This window comes from Empidonax traillii, unplaced genomic scaffold (genome assembly GCF_003031625.1).
Source record: "Empidonax traillii isolate 1590-97213 ecotype Southwest subspecies unplaced genomic scaffold, ASM303162v1 scaffold1428:size197735, whole genome shotgun sequence".
NCBI classification, from domain to species: domain Eukaryota; kingdom Metazoa; phylum Chordata; class Aves; order Passeriformes; family Tyrannidae; genus Empidonax; species Empidonax traillii.
The window spans coordinates 129,737-144,482 of record NW_020956621.1 but is presented as its reverse complement, the minus strand read 5'-3'; the positions used below and the strand labels follow the sequence as shown (position 1 = coordinate 144,482).

The window sequence follows — 14,746 nt, the reverse complement described above, 5'->3', positions numbered from 1 at the left end:
CAGAGAAAGCTAGTTATTAAAAGAGATTATTAAAAGAAAGACACAACCCCCCCCCCCCCCAAGCTTACAAGTAAACAATGTGTACATTCCGACACAGGCAGGGAAGTTACGAGTTCTTTCTGCTTTTAGAAGAAATGAAAGGATACAGAAAAGTAATGCTGAGGTTCTTACCATTCTGCAATGCTCTTATGTGCCCTTATTACCGAGGTTTCTATGTCAATGGGGTGGTACCTCATTCCTCTGAGCTCCAGCGTTTCATCCAAGGAGCCCACCACATACAGGGCATCGTGCCTCTCTGCAACACAGCACACACGTTTAAACGTCATCACATCTACAGGGCAGGTGTGGACACACACGCATGCTCGTTCCCGACATTCTAAAACATCCCCAGTGCTTCCTAGGGAAAGCAGTCTATAATACACATGCAGCACTTCTGCCTGTGGACTCCAAGCAACTGAAATCAGAGTGAAAAGAATTTCTGGGTCATCCAGTTCTGTCCCTTCTCTCATGTAATGTCATCTCAGTTCACAAACCCAATCGAAATCCACTGTTAAAGTATCTTTTTGTTCCACTACTCTCACCAGAGAACTCTCCCCCCTCTTATTGACAGGAACACTTTTTGAATTTCCAAATTTAACTTGTTTGTTTGTTTGTTTTTGACACCAGCTTATACCCACTTGTCCTCATGCCAGCAAAATTCTGCTCAGCTTCCAAAGTTCCCACAGTTTATGCAGTGAGACCAACTCTCTTCTCTCCCCAGCTTTGCCAGGTTAAATAAGCAAAGCTCTCCTAGGCCCTTCTTGAAGGACACACTCTCCATATTAATTCTGTAACTCTGTTCTATTCAACTTTGCTCTTTTCTTTGTTAACTATTCTATAATTCTGCTCAGTCGTGTCAGTGGAGATTTCATAGTGCTATGTAAATTCACTGTAAATAGCCTCTCAAATGCTGACAAACTGAAGGACAGCTGACACTGTTCCACGGTGATAAAAATCTCCAGGACATATAATTTTTCAGAAGGCTATAAAGGCATAAAAGCTTGCTGTTATTATCCAGTAGCAGCAGTCGGGACACTGACACTGTCCACATAGACACTTTCCATCATTCATTTCACTCCAATCACAGAAAATTAGCAATACACATTTGCTAATAATTTAGAAGCATTCAAAACTCCCATCCTTAGGATGTTTTTTTCAGAGATTTATTTTTTTTTAACGTATTATAATCAGGAGTTGTACCTGCTTTGTGTTCTGTTTTATCAGAAAATGTAAGCAGATTGAAGACAATCTGCTCCATTTTCCAAATTTAGACATCTTGGTTTAGATTGAAAAAAAAAACAAACCAAACCAAACCAAAAAAAAAACCAAAAACCCACCAAGAATAAAAATTTATTTTCTACACTGGAAAAATTACGGAGAAGCTTCTCCTCTAGACCTTTAACTTCTGAAAGGCCATGAAATCACCGCTGTCTGTGCATGTCCCGAACCTGCTGAACGACAGAACAGTTCCTGCTCGGTTCAGCGTTCTCCCGTGACAACAGGATGAACTCGAAGGACAGGTTACTCTTTGCCAGCTCAGCTACCCCAAGGAGCTCCAGGCAGGTGCCTCTGTAGGTGCAAGGTGCTTGCTCTCACCTCCGCTGGCGTCGGTGAGCTCCGTGCGGCGCAGGAAGCCCAGGTAGCCGGTCCGAGCCCACACGGTCTGAGTGTCCCCAAAGCTCAGGCGAGCAGTAAAGTGATCAGCGTGCAGTGCCTCCTCTCCATACACCGTGTAGTAACCAGTGGCGTTGTGTGGGCTACTCACCCATATCTGAGGGATTAAAACAAACCCAAAAGAGAGCCGCCCCCACGTAAGCACGGGTTGTTCCGCCAGAGCCAGGCAGCATCGTTTATTGGTTTCACTGGCAATTCTGACTGCTCCAAAATGCCAGTTTTGTTAAAATCGTTAACTTCTGCCTCAGTTCTGCTCAGTTATTCACAATTCAGTAAGTTAACTTCTGCCTCACAGAAAATGGCCAGGGAAAAGGAGTAAAAAGGAGTTTTATATACAAATAGCTGGGGGCTGGTAAAGAGGAGAAATGAACCATGCATTTGGCTTGCAGGTATGGAACACCTTCTCAACCTATTAGCTGGGCATCTTTATCACACAACAGTCCAGATGTACGTAAAACAAAGGTTAAACCGAGCAGCAGAGTTACCTCCTTGCTGCTGCCCACTGATGGGAGTGCATCACTGCCTGTCCCAGCTGCCAGGCAGACACAGACTGGTCCCCTGGTCTCACCTGGTATTGACACAGGCAGGGGGTCTGGCAGAGGAGGGGGGAGCTGTGCAGCTACACGGTACAGGCGTGCAAACAGCGCCAAAGCGATCGTGGTCATCCCACCCAGGGGCAGGCACTCCTCTAAAATGCTTTTTAAAGAAAGCTTTACCTCTCCTAAGTGCGAGTCTCCCAGAGGTCCCTTGGTTTCTGTGTGCGCTATGATGACCTTTACTCCCGGGAGAATCTTGAATGAGAAGCACACAGAAGAAAACTCTGAATTCATCGAAAGAAAAGTTAATAATGCAGAGCCACAGAAGTCAGCAGTCTGTGCTTCCCTTCCTACTGCTCTGTGCACCACTTGTATCAACCACCTCATCCTACCAAGTTGTTTAACTTGTTTAATCATTTTAAGTCCCAGCAGCTGTTTTGCTGCTTCACAGCTGGTTTCACATCTAGAAAATGCATTCCACGTGAAGGCCTCTGATTTTTTCAGTGGTAGCAATGCGTCCTATTGCTTCATGTCATGCACTGGGCCTCCCTTCAGCCACCTGATCATACCACGCTCTCTCTAGAGCCTCTCCTGGATAACACTGTGATTAGCAAAGCTCATCCCGTGTATTCCGTACTGGGATCCAGGTGGAGCAGCTCACAGCCCAGGTTAAGGGCCATGAGGACACAGTGAGGGTCATAACGAACTTAAACTGAAAGAGTAGGTTTGGATTAGACGTTAGGAAGAAATTCTTCCACGTGAGGGTGGTGTGGCTCTGGCACAGAGATGCCCCATCCCTGAAAGTGGTCAAGGCCACGTTGGACAGGGCTTGGAGCAATCTGGTCTAGCAGAAGGTGTCCCTGCCCGTGGGAGGAACATGACTGGAATGAGATGATCTTTAAAGTCTCTTCAAACCCAAAGCTCTCTAGGATTCTGTGATTCTACAGGGAGGAAGGATCAGTCTCAGTCTCAGTCTCACCTTCCCAGACTCCATAAGCGGCAGACTGTGTGGAGAGCCCCTCTCTACCAAACGCACCCTGAAAAAATAAGAAGATATATTTGTACAAGGCTTCAAGAACTTCAACAGGAGTCAAATAGACATGTTCTGCTATAGCCACTGTTACCCTCTCCTTAGCTGCATTGACCAAACTGTAGTGAATCAACTGATTATGCTCAGTTACTCAGAACACAGCAAGACAGTTACGAGTTTCCGACTGTCTTGAACATTTCCCTATTAGCACAGGCCACATTTCTTTTAAGAACCTGTAGCTCTGCTCTCTGGAGAGACAAGTGACTTTTTCCAACAGAGCCCTAAGGTTGCAGTTCCACCAGCATTTTAAATTCTCCTTCTAAAAAAGATTCTCCTGGACTTGTCACACTTGAACCACGGCAGAGCATCGGCAGGAATTACAAAAAATAAAGAGCGAGCAGCCCAACTGGAATTAAGTGACACAAGGCAGCCCAGGGAAGGCTGAGGGAACAGAGTTGGTTTGGTTTGAAGAAAAAGCCAAAAAGACTAAGGGAGACTCTAACTGTACTTTTTCCACTACCTGAAGGAAATTTAGAGAGCAGCTGGAGGAGAAGAGGCCAGGGATATGATATGGCAGGGAGTCAGTTGGCTGCTGCCAAGGATATTCCAACAAAGCAATGCAATGAGACTGAGGTTTCTTCTCCACAGCCACTGAAGAGTTAAATTTTAACAGTCTGTACCTGTCATGTCGAAGTGCTCTCATATCTACATAGACTGTTGTTGGATCTGGTCCTGCCGTTCCCTAAGAATAAGGAGGAAGAAATAAATTCAACAGAAGCCACAAGATCCTGCTGTCCTTCTCACAGCCACATAAATTCACTAATTTCTCTCCCTTTTTTACTGGCACTTACAGAACACTTCCCTAATCTGCCAGAAACATAGTAAAATATCCCCCCTTTCTACAGTGACTGCTCTAAAGCTTTACTTGTTACGGAATCAGTCAATGAATGCACAAATGAATTATGTAGTACAGGTTAAGTCTAAGATTTTAAAATTTAAAATTAAGTTTTTAAGATTCTGTTAGGGGAAGCACCTGCTCTAAAACCCACACAGCAAGCGCAAAGGATGTTAAGCATAAACCAGTGTGGGCCTAATCCCTAACACTGCAGAACCAGATGGACTTCAGGACATGACAAGCACACATGCAGCACTATACCTGTTCAGCCAGCTTGCCCAGCCTGTTTGGCTGACAGCAGGACCACAAACAGAAGTAACAGAGGCCATCAAAGTGTGTGAAACAGAGAGAAAGGGGAAAAAAAAAAAGAAAATACAAACAAAGAGGCACTGGAAACATAAGATACACACAGTAAGACAGAAAACAAAACTCATACTGTTTTAGAGTGAAAAGAAGATTTCCATTTCAGATTATTTAAGGGCTTGACACTCTTAGGTGGTTCTTTGGGAAACATGCAAGTTCCAGTTAACGAACAAGAAGAGGGCTAAGGCAGCTCATACACTGTTCTACCATAAATCCCTCCTCCCTTGCAGCTTCAGAAGTACCTCCTCAGTGAACCAGTCCAGCAGGGCTGGAAGCCATTCTGTATTTATCTGCATGCTAATTTGTACCAGAAGTTTGGCCATTCATCTACATTTGTTTAAATCCAATGCATTTAAAAAAGTTTAATACAGGTATCACTCTGGAAGAACAAGGGAGAGGGGTTAGAACCCTCCCCCGCACTGAGAAAGGGCTCAAGAATGGAAAACAGAGATGGAAAAGGCAGAATATGAAGGGGAAGCTCAAATGCCCAGCAGTCCTACACTCCTCATGGGGTTTTTTTTGAGTACTGTTCATGTTGCCATTCAACATTCTGCAGAAAAACTGTTTTCCCCTCCCTTATCCCAAACTGGCTTTTAAAATCCTTATTTACACAGGCAAGTTGGAAAGCTGATTTTTCACACTGGGCAGCTGACATATTTTATTTGATGTGTTTAAAATCTTAATTTACAGTCCTCTTGATTTCACGTGTATCCTTCCTATTTTTCCTCATAAAAATCACTCTGGCCCTATTTCTTTGTAACCATTTAGCTACAGGGCTTGTTAAAAACCTTTCCTCCAATAATAGTGAAAGAAACCACAGAAACTAAAGAAACAATTGTGAATGGCAACATATTTAAGCAACTCGTGTCCCAGAATATCTCTCTTGTAGGAAACCCAGAACATTGTAATAAAATAATAAGGCTTTTCTTTGTCTAGTGAGCACCAGGAACTAAAAAACAAGGAAGAACTACGTTTTGCAGAGTACAGTAGCAATCTTTACAGAATCCTTTTTTATTACATGCAATTCATACCACTAAAACTGGAAATTCAATTTACAGTTACACATACCTAATGCATGTGTCATCTAAGATATTCTCCACATACAAAGCTACATACTGCCTCATCTGAACGCTGAGCACTATCTACTAATGCAAACACCATCCAAACTCCGGGGTGCTTTCCCATTTTCTAGTCCATACTTAGTACCTGATGTTTCAGGTAAGTTTTGGAATACGTATTTTTTTTACTTTCCTGACTGGAAAAGCAGCATCTCAGTAAGAAAAGTTAGACTTAATCTCATTAAATCACACATAAGAGATTATTATCAGCTGAATACTGAACTGTCAAAGGTGGTTCTGGCCCACAGCATGTCATTATCTCCAGTCTGTGAAGCAGGGCTATGTTTATGGGCATATCTGCCCCTCAAAGCTTCCCACCTTACCCCTTTAATTAAAAAAAAAAGTCCAGCTCTCACATGAGGTGAGACACACATATCTGCATGTTGATAATACTCATTTGAGACCTTTAAAAGTCAAAAAATACCTCCCGATCTTGTCAGTTTTCCTGGGTCTTATTTCAGGAACTCTGTCTTCCATTTAATTCCACATTATACATACAGCTATTTTTCAAACAGACAGAATCTGAATAACACAAAAGCTGAAATAGCACTGCTTGTTAACATTTAATATTTATGAAGAGGAAGCTGTTTATTTAATTTAATATTGCTCCTGCATAGTGGGAAGGAAACAAGTTTCTTAATACTGAACCTCTGGATTAGAAAAGAAAATCAATTGGTCAATTAGTGGAATTATCATAATCCACATCTTACTAAACAGCTTATTAAAAAGCTTATTTAACTTGGTAATAAAACTAGGAAGCAATGGAGCTCTAGTTCATTAGAAAAAGAGACCCATGGGGCTGAAACTGATTTCCTATCAAGTTCCCAGAGATTCTGTGTAAGGAATGAGCAGCTCAGTCTCACCTGCAGGCAGATTGCTACGTTGACCCTGCAGCCAAAGGTGGTGCTCACTGCACGAGCAGAGAGGCCCAGGTCTTTAAACAGCTTGGAGAAAGACTGGGTTAGTGTGATCCTCGGTCTCTCCTCTGCAACCACCATGCAGGTACGGACACAGGACAGGTTCACTCCCTTCATCTGAGAGGTGGGGTGAACAGAACAGCATTTTAAGTTTGAAGGCGACAACTCCAGGAATAAAACGTTTTAATTTGTGCAACAGAAGGACCTGAAAAGCACTAGAATTGGACATGAACTGGTTAAACACTAAAGACGTGGCCATCACGTAGCTGCAGCACAGTCGCTCAAAATTCTGAGCTGAAAACTCCCCAGAAAGTCATCGTGTCACAGGGCTGGCTCCCAGCACTGCACAGTTCAGGTGCAAGCAGTGTTCCAGACATCATTAGCTCCTGTCAGCGTGCACGTGAACCTGGAGCAATTGTCTGTGGGCCAGGATGGTCCAGGGGAACAGAGGAACAGGTTTCTTTGTTTCTTTTGAGAACAAGCACAATGTAGCCACTTTTTTGCCACACATTCCCAGTGGAAGTCCTGAGCAGCCGAGTTACCACAGCTGTGGGAACGCTCCTTCCTCTTCCAAGGAAATTAAGTCTGAGTTAAGAGACTTCCCTCAAAAATAAATGGATGTATCAGGGTGTAGTTGCTGTTTTTAGTAAGTATATCATAATGTAATCATATAGAATGGTTTGGGTGGGAATGAACCTCCAACCTCATCTAGTTCCACCTCCCTGCCACGGGCAGGGACACCTTCCACTACACCAGGTTGCTCCAAGCCCCATCCATCTTGGCCTGGAACACTTCCAGAGTTGTAGAAAACTATATCCATTTTGGAACTCAACATTTTCGTGATCTGAAAGCAAGTGAGACTTACTGGGTTATGGGGGGCTTTTTGGTTTTGTTGTCTGGGGGAGAGGTTTTTTGGTGTTTGGTGAGGCTTTGGGCCTTTTTCTTCTGTTGGGGTGTGTTTTGTCTATTTGGAGGGTTTTCTTGTTTGGTGGTGTTTTTCTGTCTCAGACACAAACAAGTTGGCAGGCTTGCTATGTGTTCTGCTCAAAATCTCAGAAACACCCAGCAGCACAGAAGGTAGCACAAACAAGTAAAGCTAAAATACAAGACTTATTTTTTTTTTTTCCCTCCACCAGAAACACGAGAGCTGAATCTTCCAGCAATCTCAGCATTCCCCAAAAATCACGTCATAACGAAAGGCTCTCACAGAAATACCAACTCATCCCTCTGCAAATGAGGTATTTTTAGAAAGATACACACGTGTGTACCTGTCAGTGTGCTGAAAAACAAAGTGCACTCACCCGGAGAACATCGGTCTGCGTGCCGAGCCCTTTGGTGCACATCTCCATCACCGAGTACGAGCAGAAGGTGACACGCACTTTGTACTGGCTGACAGCAGACAGCCACAGAGACACGTTGCTCTCCAGCTCCAGAGGAGGGACCAGGATGGACTGGTGACCCGAATACACACTGGGGAGAGGAAGCAATAGGAACATGAAAACTTCAAGCCAGCATAAAAACAAACAAACAAAAAAAGCCGTAAGTTATGTGAAGTCAAAACGAAAGAAACACAGGAAAACTGAGACCTGAACTTCAGGTTCTCTTCTCCAAGAGAGCAAGAATCTCTTAGTCAGCTGAGGACTATAGGGCTGAGTAAGTCACAAACTTCAAGGCAAGTATATTTGTCCTGTGCAGTAAATTGTGCTGAGCTACAGGCAAACATTCAGTGCCTTCAACAGACAGAACTTCTGACAAAAAAATGTTAACATTTGAGGCATCAGAGAAACACGAAGTGACCTGGGTTGGAAGGGACCTTAAAGGTCATCCCATCCCCCCGCCCTGCTATGGGCACACCTTCCACTATTCCAAGTTGCTCCAAGCCCTGTCCAGCCTGGCCTTGGACACTTCCAGGGATGGGGCAGCCACAGCTTCTCTGGGCAACCTGTGCCATGTCTTACCACCCAATTCCAGCTCCAATTCCTAACCAACACCATTCCAGTTGCAGATTACAGCTGGATACTGATCTTATATTTCTGAGTCATTCATGTGAAAATGCACCTTTTGCTTTGAGTGAAATGAGTGTTTAACACCTGTATTGCACCATTCACATTTTTTTGTGCAATCTTCTACCTTTGCCGTGGCTGTCTCAGTTTTTAAACAGTGTTTATGTGAAATATTTAACCTGGATACCGGTTGACATGAGTGGGCAGAAAGTCAAATTCAGCATCAGAATCACATCACCTTTTAAATTTTTTGTTTGGGTTTCATCTTTGTTTCACTTTGTATTTTAAGTCTTCCATCACTGAGGTTTTTTTCTCCCTCCACCCTGCCTCACTTCATAAACATATATATATATATATATATATATATATATATATATATAAAAAATATATAAATCCTCAGATGCCACCAAAGTTGCATTTCTGTTTTTCTTCAGTGCACTTCCTTTCCAGTTGGGGAATTTAGAGAGAGAGAGAAGGGACAGCTGTAACTACAGTAAATTTACCTGTTTACAAAACAAACTTTGACTCAAAACCTTCAGTTTCTGCATTTTTTTAAGGAAACATCTAAAACACTATTAAATCATTGGATTAGTTAAAACATACAGCATGCTTTAAAAGGCCAAAAAAAAAAAAGGAAAATTTTGCAGCTTTGTGAGATGTGTTGCTTTAGAGCAGTTATCTGGTCGAATCAATTCAGGACTCATTCATTTCAAGAAACATTTAACTGCTTCCTTCAGCAGTATTTCTTAGTGCACACCGATCTTGCAGTGAACACCTGAAGGGTCTTGTCAAAACATATGGTTTAATCTCAAAAGACTTTAAAGGGATTTATTTAATCAATGTGAGATAGACAGTGAAGTCCTTTTTTTTTCCTTGGATTTGGTATCTAATTAATTCCACTTGCAAACCCGAAGTCACTCAAGTAAACTCACTGACTTCAGTGGATCTTCTCCCCACAGAAGGCGTTTGCTGAACTATTGGTAAATGGTTCAACTGGGTTTCTTTGACAGTTCTACCCACAGCTGTTCCCTGGGATTCTGCAGAAGGCTGGGCACACATGAGGAGGCCCATGGCTGCCAGGACATACCTGCACAAGCACCACAGTGCAAACCCCAGGCCACAGTAAGGGTCCAGGCAGATGGCAATCTGTCGGGATGGGTACAGCTCGCACTGGAGCTTTATCGAGCGGCATAAGGCACTTGTAGCTGCGTGGGACATCTGCAAGAGGAAAACAGGAGCTCTCAGGGACCTTTCTGAGAGAAAGGGCAGCACATACTCCTTCCTAAACATAAGGAGACAAAGCATAATTATCTCTCTTGTTACTCTACCTTTACTCCTGCTAATATACCAGTAGTAGACACACTGAAGTCCAAGTATGCCAACATATCTGGAGAAGTAGGTCTGAAAACACTAGCCAGCTTCTTTTTAGGCATATCATCTATTTAAAATAAATAAAAAGAGAAAAGTACTGTACTATTGTTCTGGGAAATGACCACAGGACAAAGAAATGTATCTTTATAGCATTATCACCAGATGCTTCTTATAGTTTCTTGAACGGCTATTTTAATGCAATGCACAACTCATCCACTCAGGCAGTTGAGGTGCAACAAAATAAACACATCACTCTTAAAACTATTTCCACTTTGGCTACTGTACCTGTATCCAAAATAGTGGGCCATGTTTTAATATCTACAGCTGCAGCAGCCTCCTTAGACTTGAGCAGTTTCATTATGGCTTGGGTGGTCAGTATGCACGCAGACTTACTGACCTGCAAAAGGCACAGCATTAAAACCATTCACAAAACCAGGCAATGCATGCTCAAAGTGATGTCATATCCACCCAGAGGAGATAACTAATAAGATGAACAGATGAAGAAAATCACTGGAAACAAAGCAAAACGAATCACAGCAATAAAAGACTATTTTAAACGAGTTTCTGCAAAAATGTCATTGTTGACTGAGCACGCTGATTTTTTTTCCCCCAGCTTATTTTACACCGACCGTGACAAAGCAATTCATCAGGACCATTCCACACTCCCCAAAAGCATATGGAGAGGGATGTCTCGTACCTACCTCTACAATCATTTTGACAGTGGGCAGAGTGGTAGCAAGGTTCTGTGGATGAGGAGGGCGGACAGTGATGGGGACACAGCCAGCGTATAGGCAGCCATAGAAAGTTGCTATCAAGTCCACTCCTGTGAAGCACATTTGTGAAATAAAAGCTATTTTCATCAGGACAAGAGGCCCAACTCTTTCACCAAAATCAAAACACACAGTGATTTATTTTACTGAGATTTAAGGATTTGCCACAAGGGTCTCTTCAAATCAACAGGCTGCTCTTGGCCATGCCTGGTTCCACAGGGTTAAAATGTTTTGCATTTGAGAGTTAGCAAAATTATTCCGATCCTACAAGCCTTAAGTGAGTAGGGATATATTTTCATGGGCAGGACTTTCTTTTCTGGTGCTGATTGTGGCTTTTGCTGTCTGTGTTGCCTCACCTGGAGGGTAAACCAGGGCCACGTGGTCACCAATGTTGAGCCGCCCCTTCTCCAGCAGCGCGACTGCCACTCTCTCTGCCCTCTTGTGCAGCTGGATGCACGATGCAGTGCTGGCTACAGTGCCCTGCACAGGAGAGAAGTGACATCACAAACCTTTATTCAAGCTGTTCTACGCAAAGTACCTGCTGCAGGCACAGTATTTCATCTGTCCTTATTCTAGTAGTACAGTAGATGCTGTTAAAGACTCTGTCTCTACGTTTCAGAAACCACGCTGCTGGTACCATGAGTTTTTACAGTGCTGGAGGATTTTATACATCTTGCAAAATCAGAACAGTAAATACAGTGTATTGTTGAAATAGAAACAGCATTAGGAAATCCTCCAGCTCTGACTTCCAGTTACCCTGGTGTTCAGAGACAAAGACAGAATTGTGGCTTCCATTAATATCACAAAAGTTGGGTTCCAGCAGGAAATGCAATTACTGCAGTGTTTTAAGCCAGGCAGAATGCATACTGAAATTCCAAGTGTGGCATAAAATATATTGCATAAAATTTCAGAAGTGGAAAAATGATGCTGCTTACTAACTAGCAGTTTTTGTCTGCTTCACTAAAATAACCTGAAGCATTTAAGGTAAAGACCTCCGGCTGGAATTTTCTTAGAACTGAAAAAATCTTTTGTTTTCATCTCAATCCCTGAGTATGACCTAAAGTGCATCTCACCTTGGAATTCAACAGAAGGAAGAGGGGATGATCTGGAGTTGTCTGAGCTCGCCACTGAAGAACATCTGCCAAATACAGGAACTGAAATGGAACAAAAAGGAGACACTCAGCTTCACTCAAAACGCCTCAGGTTTACATTCAGCAGAACATCCTGCCTGGTCTTCTCTCACTCTGAATAAGCTAACTCAAATATTCAGTCATACCAGGACATCAGTGTCACCTTTCTTGCCTGGTCGTTGTCCTCCAGCTGGCTCACATCTCTGCCCGAGGCTTGTGCAATCCTCTTGCCAGCTACGAGGTTTCCCACTATCATTGAGGCAGGACCAACATCTGCATTTCGGAAAGAAGAGATGCAAAATGAGGGCAAAAAGCCTTAGGGAACGTGCAGGAATCAGTGCAGGCTGCAGATGTGCCAAGTCTAACACAGGGTCTGGCTGAACCAGCACCGTGCTCTGCTTTCTCCTCACCTGGCTGTTTCTGTCGGGGCTTGGGCAGGTTGGTGACGCAGGTGTGGGGACACATCAGGACGTTACAAGGATGCAGAGCACCCTCCAAAAAGCGCTGCTTCGTTTCTGAAATATGAATCCCTCCGAGGGGAGCCTTTGGCAAAGTGTTGGCTGGCACCAAGGCAAGGCAGTACACGCCCACCTGGTGAATGCTATCGATCGCCTTGGTGGAAATTAAAACGGAAAAAAAAAAACACCAAAACATTCCACGTTATCAACTGGGACGCAGCTAGAGCAAGAATTTGAATTCAAGTCATTTATAAAATTAAGGTTTTTACTTGCACCACAATTTGCAAATAAAGGGTCCAATTCTGCACTCACTGAACTCATAGAAGCTGTGCCATGACTTCAATGGGAGCAGGAGCAGACCCAGGACTTTGCTTGTGCCCTCTACCAAGGGGATGCCACCTGCACATCAGGGATTAGGAAAGTCTCTTATAAGTGGGCAAAAAGTGCGGAGATTTTCAAAAGCCAAAATTATATTACAGCAAATTTAGCATGTATGGCACAATCACAAAAGCGCAGTAGAACATAAAACCACAAAAATAGGGAGGGAAGCATCTTTGCTGCCTAAAACTTAAGTGTCTGTTTTAGCTACGACACTTTAAAAAAAAGAAAAATAAAAATATTTTCTCCCACGAAAAAGCCTTTCTATTAGTGGATATTCCCTTCAAAAAGAGCAGAAAGCCGAAATTAGAAAACATACTGCTTTACTCTTAAGAGCAAACTTCCCTCAAGTTTTTCTCTGTATCCTTCCCTTCAGTTGTCCCTTCATCAGTCTTCCATAACTGCTCTCTCAATTTTTACTTCCTCAGAACTGATTAATTCTGAAATCCACAAATGCAAATCTACCAGAATTCCCCTTCCTCCTGCCCTCTACTCCCCAAGAAAATACATTAAAGTAATCAAGGGAAAAAAGTTTTTTAATGCTTACAGTTGGAGATCTAGAATAGGTTGTTAGTGACACAAAAAGCTTTCAGGGGCAGTTCTGATACTTGGCACTAAGTACCCCCGTAAACATTTTCAGAGTTAACTCTCAGTATGAAATCAGAAGAGACATGTAGCATTAACCCAAAAAAACCCCAAACATTACCCTTAGGACTCAAGGAATCCTAGGACTAGGAAGTTAAAAAAACATTCTGAGAGGAAGTCTTACTTTTTACCAAAATTCTGTAAACTATCAACCCTGAAATGCATTTTGAAAAAAAAAAAAAAAAAACCCACACCAGAAAAACCAGCTCATTTTATCTCTCTGTGGTTACACTGACAGGTTTGGCTTATGGGGAAAAAAAAAAAAAGATGTTCTAATATTCTCATTTCATACATCAGCCTTATTCACCTGGAAAAGAGAAAGGACAGACTGACTACCTGTAGAACCCTGCTCATCCACTGAAAACTATCCTCCTCTGAGGCGTCAGGGCGCTGCTCTGCCACAAGCACTATCCGATCATCATGCAAAACGGGCACAGAAAACACTGCTATCCTAAAACACAAAGGACAGAAGAATGATAGGGTGCAACATACGGTGAACAGAGCACGGGTTATCATCACGTGGGGGATGGCTGCAACCTCTCATGGCACCGTTTCACACACACAAGCTTTGTTCATGCCAGGGTCATCACAAAGTCACAGGAAAAATAGAACACATGTAGGTTCACTGCTGTAACCCCGTTTCTGGTGGGGGTCAGGTGGATTTGCAGTCACCGACGTACCACGTGTCTGACAGGCAAGTTCCATACGTGCAGGGGCTGTGCAAACCTTGCCTACAGAACTCCATCATGCACACTAGACTTGTGGCCCCTACATCCCCTTCAGAAAGATGGCTAGGCCAAATTACTGACCATTTTCAACTACTTCAGGTTGCTCAGAGCCTCCTCCAACCTGACCTCAATGGGGTGGGGATGGGGCAGCCACAGCTTCTCTGGGCCTCACCACCCTCACAGTCAGGACTGTCTGCCTTATATCTAGCCTGAATCTAATCTCTTTCATTTTAAAACCATCACCACTTGTCCTATTGAGATGGGCCTCACTAAAAACTCTGTCCCCATTTTTCTTACAAGGCCCTTTTAGGTCTTGAAAAGCTGCAGTAAGGTCTCGCCGGAGCGTTCTCTTCTCCAGGCTGAGCCACTGCAGCTCTCTCAGCCTGTCTCCATAGCAGAAGGTCTCCAGCCTTTGGAGCATCTCTGTGGCCTCCTCTGGACCCAATCCAGCAGCTCCATGTCCTTCCTGTGCTGGGGCCCCTAGAGCTGGAGGCAGCACTGCAGGTGGGGTCTCACCTGAGTGGGGCAGAATCCCCCCCTTCCCCTACTGCCCACACTGTGGGGACGCAGCCCAGGACACAGCTGGTTCCTGGGCTGCCAGTGCACGTGGTCAGGGTATGTCCACTCTCTCATTCAGCAGCACCTCCAAGTCCTCAGCAGAGCTGCCCTTGATCTGTTCATCCCCCTGCCT

At 43.7% G+C, this 14,746-nt stretch overlaps 1 protein-coding gene across 2 annotated transcripts in view; it reads right to left on the bottom strand.

Annotated features, from left to right (window-relative positions):
* Positions 1-52: 52 nt before the first annotated feature.
* Positions 53-14,746, bottom strand: part of DIP2A (disco interacting protein 2 homolog A) — a 75,544-nt gene continuing 60,850 nt past the window's right edge. Inside the window, exons 22-38 of one of the 2 annotated variants that reach the window (XM_027907236.1) lie at positions 13,664-13,778; positions 12,257-12,458; positions 12,010-12,119; positions 11,790-11,870; positions 11,073-11,196; positions 10,648-10,769; positions 10,232-10,343; positions 9,904-10,013; positions 9,663-9,793; positions 7,874-8,042; positions 6,519-6,689; positions 4,436-4,465; positions 3,960-4,021; positions 3,229-3,286; positions 2,430-2,504; positions 1,636-1,810; positions 53-295 (exon numbers count right to left, since the gene is read on the bottom strand). In XM_027907236.1, coding sequence (XP_027763037.1) covers positions 168-295; positions 1,636-1,810; positions 2,430-2,504; positions 3,229-3,286; positions 3,960-4,021; positions 4,436-4,465; positions 6,519-6,689; positions 7,874-8,042; positions 9,663-9,793; positions 9,904-10,013; positions 10,232-10,343; positions 10,648-10,769; positions 11,073-11,196; positions 11,790-11,870; positions 12,010-12,119; positions 12,257-12,458; positions 13,664-13,778 — 1,975 coding nt within the window. In that variant the 3' untranslated portion in view covers positions 53-167. Of the gene's footprint in view, positions 296-1,635; positions 1,811-2,429; positions 2,505-3,228; positions 3,287-3,959; positions 4,022-4,435; positions 4,466-6,518; positions 6,690-7,873; positions 8,043-9,662; positions 9,794-9,903; positions 10,014-10,231; positions 10,344-10,647; positions 10,770-11,072; positions 11,197-11,789; positions 11,871-12,009; positions 12,120-12,256; positions 12,459-12,632; positions 12,704-13,663; positions 13,779-14,746 lie in introns of those variants that run through there. The other variant, XM_027907237.1, reaches the window with a different exon arrangement.